The sequence below is a fragment of the Cyprinodon variegatus genome, unplaced genomic scaffold (assembly GCF_000732505.1).
Source record: "Cyprinodon variegatus isolate N-32 unplaced genomic scaffold, C_variegatus-1.0 Scaffold689, whole genome shotgun sequence".
NCBI lineage: Eukaryota > Metazoa > Chordata > Actinopteri > Cyprinodontiformes > Cyprinodontidae > Cyprinodon > Cyprinodon variegatus.
Genome location: NW_015151142.1, coordinates 367,590 through 376,593, shown reverse-complemented (window position 1 = coordinate 376,593; position 9,004 = coordinate 367,590). Strand labels below are relative to the sequence as shown.

At 38.3% G+C, this 9,004-nt stretch overlaps 2 protein-coding genes across 2 annotated transcripts; one reads left to right on the top strand and one right to left on the bottom strand.

Moving 5' to 3' along the window:
• Positions 1–1,440: 1,440 nt before the first annotated feature.
• glrx5 (glutaredoxin 5) lies at positions 1,441–4,264 on the bottom strand. The gene is made up of 2 exons (XM_015394494.1): positions 3,856–4,264; positions 1,441–1,617 (listed from the first exon to the last, which is right to left on the bottom strand). Exons 1-2 carry the CDS (start codon positions 4,151–4,153, stop codon positions 1,445–1,447), a joined length of 471 nt encoding a protein of 156 aa, XP_015249980.1. The 5' UTR covers positions 4,154–4,264; the 3' UTR covers positions 1,441–1,444.
• A 282-nt stretch (positions 4,265–4,546) lies between these two features.
• On the top strand, positions 4,547–6,406 carry prkrip1 (PRKR interacting protein 1 (IL11 inducible)). Its single transcript, XM_015394493.1, has one exon. It carries the CDS (start codon positions 4,592–4,594, stop codon positions 5,165–5,167), a length of 576 nt encoding a protein of 191 aa, XP_015249979.1. The 5' UTR covers positions 4,547–4,591; the 3' UTR covers positions 5,168–6,406.
• Positions 6,407–9,004: the final 2,598 nt, after the last annotated feature.

Sequence of the window (9,004 nt, the reverse complement as noted above, 5' to 3'; positions counted from 1 at the left end):
CACTAATGGCTGACAGGTCAGACCAGATGAGTAAGAGGAAAAAGAAAGCATCTGTTGGCCAAATTATGAAAAATATGTACAGTAGGGCAAAATGTTGGTAAATTGTTAATAAATATATATATATATATAAACAATATTAAGACCAAAGCAGCTGAAACTGATTAACTCCCTCTGCTACTTACCTGACCCAATTAGTATCCCAGAAGTTTAATTAATTTGATGCTATACTCTCATTACAAAGTGTTCCTTTAAATTTTTTGTAGTGTGTATAAAACAATATATATGTAATGAGAGCAAGCGGAGACTGTCAAATCATTTATTTTTATCCATGAACATCCAATAACAGCTGAATCTGAAACATGACTTAACAAAAAGGGGTAATTAGTTCCTGTTAGTTTAGATATTCGCTCCCCTTCATGAACAAACTAATTTCCTCTAAGTTATTGTCTACCATCAATCTGTATCTGATCTAAAGCATTACATCCAATGCAATAAAAGTAAATAAAGCACAAACACACGATACAAGTTTGAATGTATTTAATTGCTGCAGGCTTAGCACGTTCCTAAAAAACATTTAACAATATGCTTTAAATGTACAATATCTTACAGCGCACTACATGTTTATGTCATAATACAACTGTCGGTTGCAGACTCGACAAGAACGCCTCGAAACAATATGAAAAAACTCTTTTCCTAACTGGCTGAACTAAGACAGGCGTAACAGACTAACTGCCTCGGTTTGTCCAGCAGGTCCAGGAAATGAGTCAGAGAAGAAGAGGGAAGGTGTGTTTGGTGTGTCTCAGCATAAAACAAAAAAAAAAAAAAAACAGCAAGGGGATTTTGTACGTAGATCACAGCAAAAAAAAAAAAAAAAAAAAAAAAAGACGAGGAAACAGTTGGATTTCTTAAAATCATTTGCTTCATCGTCCCTGTTTCTTTGTGTTGGAGCAGTGGAGCTGCAGGCAGTGCATCTGGAAGGTTTTAAAGTGTGTAGACATCATTTTGTGTTGATCCAAGCTCTGTTCTGGTCAGTCCTGTTTCCCTTTTCAATTGAAAGGAGTCTGAATTGAGAGAGAAAAAAACATGGACGCCAGAGGTGACAGAGATTTCTGAAGGCCACATCGGAGGAAACCGTGGCGACGTTAATATTTCATTCTGTCCCTTCAATATATTACAAACAAGATTGTGAGTCTGCAAAATATCAGATTTTCATTTTGGACCAGTGCAAAGGAACTTTTTATAATTACATTTCACATTATAGCATTTATGAGCAGAAAACTATCTGCATATAATAATCAATCTGTGCAAGCATTTACAATCTGTACTCTGCTGCAGTCTGCCCTGTTAGCTGATTCGTCTCCAATCATTGGAAGTGTTATGGGAGGGGGTTGGATCTAGTGAATGTGTCTCTGTCTTCTCAGCCCTTAGATGTTTTTTTACTCTTCTACTTGGATTCCTTCTCGGCGTCCAGCAGAGCAGAGCGGATTCCCAGCTTCTTCAGCTCATCCACCAGGTCCCCATTCTGGTGCATCTGAAGCAGGATGTCGCAGCCTCCCACAAACTCGCCATTGAAGTAGACCTGAGGGATGGTGGGCCAGTTGGAAAACACTTTGACTCCTAATGTCACAGATTAAAGAAAAGGAGACAAAAACAATCAGACATAAGCAAGAGAACAATGAAGAAACAACATAAGCTAGTCACTTTACTGAGTATGTAGCACCAGCTGACCTTTGAACTTTGACTTTACAATCTAACAAGATTTTCCCATTTGAAATATCCAGACAAATTTTATGTAAACCAAATAGAATCTTATATTAAGAAAAATAAATTAATTCATCTAATTTTATTTTCATACAAAACATAAATTAAATATACTGATACACACATTCCAAAATCAAAATTAAAAAAATCAAAAACAGTCTTATCTGCCCCTTAATTCATTTTACAAGAACTCTGCATCCGTTACAGTACTTGTCTGCCTTTTCCCAGTTTTCCACATTTAACATTATTTAAAGTATTATTTATGTATTTCAATATCAAAATGTAACACCATCCTTATGCCCATGGACATCCATACATTCCTAGCATTGTAGCTTTTATATGATCATCATTCTTGATTCTTTAATTCCTTGATTAAATCAATTCATCAAATTAATTCCTTGTACTTTGATGATGTGTTCCATAATTTTGGTTTTGAACCTGGCTTAAAAATAAAAAATAAAATACTGTTCCTCTTTGGTTATAGTGACTTTCTCTTTTTTTTTTTAAACCTTTCTTGAATGTTTGCTGGAAATGTTTTCTTATTTGCTTTATCCAAAACCTGGAGAATCTTATGTAACTGTACTTGAGCAGAGGTCTTCAACAGGGGGTCCACAGCCCCTAGGGGGTCCACTGAGGTACTTAATGGGGGTCACAAAAGTTTTGGTTGATTAGCCTTTTTTTTTTATTTCCCCCTGTAATTTTTCCACTAATTGAAATGTCTTTAAATCCACATTTTTATGTATTCAACAGACTGTAGTAAACAGATAATTGGGGGCAGAAGATGTCTTTCAGTCCTCAATGCACACGTTCAGCGACACACAGGAGCTCTTTCAAGCTGGGCACCGTTTCATTCACAACACCTGTCCCATCAACCAGGAATCAGAATCAGAAATACTTTAATAATCCCAGGAAGAAATTACTTTAGTTACATTACTCCATCTATAATAGAGTGCCTATAGGTGCAATTTAATATAACACAATTTCATACTATAGATATACAAAATTAGGACGTCCTCGCTCCATTTCGGCATCAGTTTAGGGGTCCTTGGCCTGGAAAATGTGCAAGACCCCTGTTCTAGAGCATGGAAATAATAAAAAAAAAAAACGCAAGAAAATTTGTTTTAGAAGAATCTCTGTGTCTTGTATTGTTCTGTTGTTACATTTTCAACACCCCTTTTTGCATTATAAATAAACAGCGTGTTTGCATGCTGTTCCTCATACTTCCACACAATAGGATAAGTACAGTATGACTATTGTGTCATAGACAGTAATGCTTAGGGATTTGGAAAAAATTCTACTATATGTAACACAGCTATGGATTTTGCCTTTTTTTGTTTAATTTTATCTAAATATTTCCCACTCCCTCATAACAATAAGACATTTACATCAACTATATGAAAAACATGTTTTTATACCTGCTGTACCTGTTTGACAAAAAAAAAAAAACAACAGGCTTTCCTGATGGGAATATCCAGAAAAAGAAAGAATTTAATCACAAAACAAACAAAAGTAAAAGCCCAAGATAATTGACAGAAAACACTGACTGAAAGGCCACTCAGAGAGGAAGAAGCCATTGTTTTGAAAGCAAGATAAGAAAAACGCCAGATTACAGTTCTGAAAATGCGCTCAGGGAAAACGACTTTAACTTTTGGAGAAAATGCTCAGCGTGTGATGAAACTGTTTGATTATGATGATCATATTTTACTGAAACAAATGAGGGCAGCTAGAGACCTGAGAGCTCATTTGAGAACAACATCTGGGATCAATGTCTCTCCTCTCAACCCTGAGAGTTAGATTGTTGGAGAAATAAAGTTTCTCATCCCATCTATGGTGCTTGGTTGGTTTGAGGGAACCGCACCCTTTGGTACAGCTGCTGCTGGACACTGATAAAAGCCAAACGTTTGGAGATACAGAGGCAGAGCTGATCTGAGGGACATGATCGTTGGGTTAATGGAAACATGGAAGCAAACCTAACACAGAGAGAAAAAAATACAGACTGCCTGATTTAATTAGAAGGAGCAAATTTAATTAAAAGACCATCAGAGATGCCAAGTTGTCCATCATGCTAGACTCAACTGGTCCCAGCTTACTGACCTTCCCTCAGCTCCTGGTCCTCCAGGACGTTATAAGAAGAGTACTGGTCCACCCCATGCATCCGGAGGATCTGCACCACGGCGTTGCTAAAGCCGCACATTGGCTGAGCGGGGGTCCCCTTCATAAACACCACAACCTTGTCCTTCTTCACCAGCTCGCCAAGGTCCTTCTGGACGTCCGCCGCCGAGCAGAGGAACCGGGCCGAGGCCGCTCCAACACGTCCGTCGGCCGTCCTGAGTAAGCACGCGGCCGCGCCGGAACGTAAACACCTGCCAGTAGATCTTATTAAACTATTCATGGTACAATTTAGAGCTTTTAACTGTTAGGGACAAATAAACAGCTCGCTACAGGACAAGTTGGGGTCTGTTTGAGAGAAACTCACGGGGCAACAGAGAGTTCAAGCTTGCTGGGCGGGATCTAGATGCTGATTGGACGGCTGAATGACGTCAAACTTTCATTTGATCTGCTATTGGCCAGACCCAACATCAGTCAAAGTGCATTAACGTCAACAAACGTGGGTTGTGTAAGGAAAAACAATTTAAAATAAGGGATTTACTCTTTTTTAAAACAATTTGCTCTAAAAGAAACGTTTTAAATCGTGTGATTTATATTTAATTTCGTAAATATATATATTTACATCAGAAAAAGAAAAAAAAAACGTCGACCAGGGGTCATTTAACAGCTTCCGGGTTGAGGTGCGCAGAAAGGAAGAACACCACCAGGGCAACTTCGAAAGATGGCGGCGCACACGCAGAAAAATAACAAACCACCGAAATCAGGGGGGAAAGAGGCTCAGCCGCTGATTCTCCCAAAAACCCCTGCGGATGAGCAACGGCTGAAGTTGGAGCGGCTCATGAGAAACCCCGACAAGCCCGCTCCCATCCCGGAGAGGCCGAAGGAGTGGAACCCTCGCGCCCCGCCGGAGTTCGTCCGGGACGTGATGGGCTCCAGCGCGGGCGCAGGCAGCGGTGAGTTCCACGTTTACCGCCACCTCCGCCGCAGAGAGTACCAGAGGCAGGACTTTCTGGATAAAATGGCAGAGAAGCAGGACAAGGACGTGGACTACCTGAAGAAAATAGAGCAGAACAGAAAGGCAGCAGAGGAGCGAACCGCGAAGCGAAGGAAGAAGCGGGAAAAGCTAAAGCAGAAGAAGCTTCTAGCAAAGAAGGCTAAGATGGAGGATAAAGACGGTAAGGAAGGAGATACGGACTCTGACAGCAGCGGAGAGGAGGAGGGGAAGGAGGAGAGTGGAACAGAAGAGGAAAAAGAAGATGACGCGGAGGCTCCAAGCTTCGTTATGGGGAGGAAATGAACAATATGATGAAATGGCATCAGCAGGGTTAGAAGAAAGACGTGGGGTTTGTGCACCATATAAATGTTTTAACATCAAATCTGCCAGAATAACGCATCATAAGTTTGAAAAAGGTTAATTTAATCAGTTTCATTGTTTACTCCAGAGGACTGAAGCAGCTTTGGATTTTTCATCAGATTTTTCATCTGTTTGGACATGGATGTGTTTTAGATTAAAATAAACACCTGATCAAATTGTTAAAACCTGGAATTAAATAGTTGTTTTTGACTGTTTGCTAGTATTGGTTCCCTTAATAAAAAGCATAGTCTTATTGCCAACTTGACCTTTTTGTTTTTTTGCATTGGGGAGGTAAAATAACTTTAGAAAAACTATAGACAATATGTTGCTGGCTGCACACTGCTGATCAGCTGGGTTCACATCAGCCTTTTACATTTCATAAAGACTAGAACAACAAAAATCTGTAATAATCTGTATGTTGAACATTTATGTTATCACAAAACGTGGAAATTATTACTGAAATCTGTCAGATAAGACATCTCATAGATAACTGGTTATGTGTTTCAGCAGGATTGATTAGGCTGTTTGATGGAGCCTACTCCATAAAACGGCTCCACCCCCTGTTTCAGGCCTGGGGGGGAAACAGCCCTATTCTTTGCTCCTGTTCATGCATATCAAGCGCTATGTTTCCTGCCGAGGTCTGAGTCTCAAAGACGATGTTATTGTATCAATACATTTTCCTAATTGTCTTTTTTCTTCATGTGAGGTTTTCAGATTAAAATACATTTTGGGGAAAAATGTCTTAAACTGGTGTTTGAACTCTTGTCCTGTGTCTCTGCAGCCTTGTCATTCAGCCCTGGGTGACCTCCCATCACCTTTGGGCTCAACAAGGCTGCAAAAAACAACTCAAAGAATGAAAAGGCGCGGCTCCTGCAGGATTGGGAGTTCTGCGTGCGATGTTCCTTGGACAGACGCCTGCCTCCCACGGTGGTGTTGGCCGGTCTCTGTGGCCGTCACCTTTCTTGAGGCAGGTAGAGTAAAACCAGGCAGCCAGATATTGTTTGGACCAGGGGAAGCTTTGCCTGTCAGACACTGTCCGCTGCCACAAGAATAGCTTCTATTCTGATTTTTAGGTTTTACTTTTTCTTGTTGAATCTGTAAATAATAAAACATTTCAACTCGTAAGTCTCATAAGGTTTTTGTGTTTTTTTTTCTGCCTCTTTCAGCAGTAAATGTGACATTTCTTGACACACATCTGGATGTGGTGGTTTTTAATGTCTTTTGTTTTTTTTGCATGACAACTTACACATTTTTAAACATTCGTGTTCATGTTAAAAAAAATCTGATTAATCATATTATGAATCAAATGGGTTTTTTTTTTGTCTCTAGAATATCATTTTTTTTTTGTTTTCTACAGATGGAAGCATTAAAATTTTTAACAAAGAGATGATTTAGTAAACCTTTTATTTGGCTTATTTCTCAGATGAAACCTTTTTGTAAAAAGCAACTTTGGCAGATATTAAGCCTTTTTTCATTAAGGTCCCATTTCTGCTTAATTTTCTTAGTGTTTTATATTTTAACCTTAGATGTGATATTTTTGTTGACTGTAAGCTCAGAATAATAAAAAATAAGGACAGATATATGTTAATCGTAATCTGTGTTGCTATCCTACATCTATATGTAACACTACTTATTGACTATAACTAAATGTTTCCTTTTAACCTTTTCATATATTGTCATTTTCAAACACTGCCCTTTATGTTGATTGTTATTCTTAATACAAACTGGTCCATTGTTGTGGAAAAAAAGGAAAAGATGGAAATGGGGAAACTAGAGCTGTTGCTCAATGTGTGAAACATTGATGCTGGTCATCACATCAATTTGAGAAATATGCAGAAAACAAGAAGACTCACAATCTCCATCAAAACAAGAATCAACATCCTCCACAGCAAGTGGCCGGTATGCATACCGCACCTTTTTCAGGATCTTCCATTTTCTGCTGATACAATTAACACAATAAAACATGTTTTTATTACTTTCTACTAGTCTAGAAAAACTCTGTAATACTTCAACATGTCAGAAACAACTTATTGGTTGAGTTAGAACATCAACAAGAATCTGACTGGTTTTCCATAAAGACTAGAAAAAACTAAACTCTGTAAAAGAAGGCTTCAATGGGGAAGGGACAGAGTAATAAATGCAAGTATGCTATATTTAAATTTTAAAAAGTCATTGTCATTCAGAATTATTCTGATCCAAGTCCAGCTGTTCTTGGAAAGGTCAGAGGTTTGTTAGAGAACCTTAAAGAACAAACTGCACAGCAGACATGTCTGGGAGGAACTAGTCTGGAGATTTAAGACAACTGAAAATCTTTTCTGTTTACATTTTGAGCTTAAAGTTATTTAATCTGAGGTGATTTGCAAAGATAAACCTTTTCATCTCTAGATACTTTCCTCCTAAGAAGGCTTACAGCTATAATATCAGGTAAAAAAATCCACAAGTGTTTCAGTGGAGAGCTGAACATAAAAACATGTTACAGCTTTCAGATATTAGGAGGCTTATAAAAGCAGGAAAAATTAACTTGAGAAAACAAGATATTGAAAATGGATAAAAAGCTTCATTCTTTTGGGGGGGGGGTATACATTTTATAGATTTAAATAATTTACTGTCGCATCATCCTGGCAGAAAAAAAACAAACAAAAAAAACACCTTTATATTCAAACTAGATCCAGTCGGTGTGTAATGTGGTTAAGGTCAAGTCATATTTCACATAAAGCAGAAGTGCACCCAGTGTGGTTAGTGTGGGTTACCGTGCGTCTCATGGATCAGTGATGACAGGAAAACTGAATCAGAACAGGCGTCAGTTTTAAGGTGATTCATAATGTGGGTCTCTCCACAGAAACCACTGCTGTCTGCTTGAAATAACACTGCATAAAGTGAACTATAATTATAGTTTTCTTAAAATAGTGAAGTTGGAAAGTAATATGATCTGTTAAACTAATAAGGTTTTCGCACCCAAAACAAGTAAAAAAATATCTATACTAATTGAATTGGTAGATAATTTTACTTGCCTGCAAAAATTAAGAGCAAATATACTTATTTCAATAAATCTTTCACCTGTTTTAGAGTGTAATGAATCTTAGGAAGGGGAGCCATTGCTTTGCTTTCTTGTTTTAGTTTTTTATAGTGCATATGTGAGATTCTTTTAAAGTCACAATCTAGATGTTGAGATGTTCTGTCTTTCAATACGTCTGCAGCTAATAGCCCTTTTCCCTTCATGAAATCTGTGACTTCTGTAGTTGTGGAGAGTGCGTTGGCATGTCAGCTGCCACATATCCTCCCTGTATGCTGATTCATCTCCTCTGTTGATCAATAGCACTGCTGATGTGTTTTATGCAAAATATGTTTTTAACATTTTCATAAGATGGAAGACTGCAGTTATTAGTGTAGATGAAATATAAAGGAGCTGAAAGCACAGCCTTGGGGTTCTCCTCGATGCCTAGGGGCCAACCTTAGGAATTGGTCTCCTAAATCACCCATTAACTGGGGTTTCTTGGTAAAAATCTTTCTAGTTTTTTTTTTATTCTGGTATTACACAACTGTGGCACATAGTCATAACTTCTTGTCTCTGCTTTAAAAATAAATCATGTTATGTTACTATGGTAATTATTTTGATTAAGCACATCACAGAGAACAAGATCTGTCTTCAGATTGGATTATTTACAGCAGAGGTCTTCAACAGGGGGTCCGCGACCCCTATGGGGTCCACTGAGGTACTGCATGGGGGTCACTAAAGCTTTGGTTGATTATACTTTTTTTTTTATATTCCCCCCTGTAATT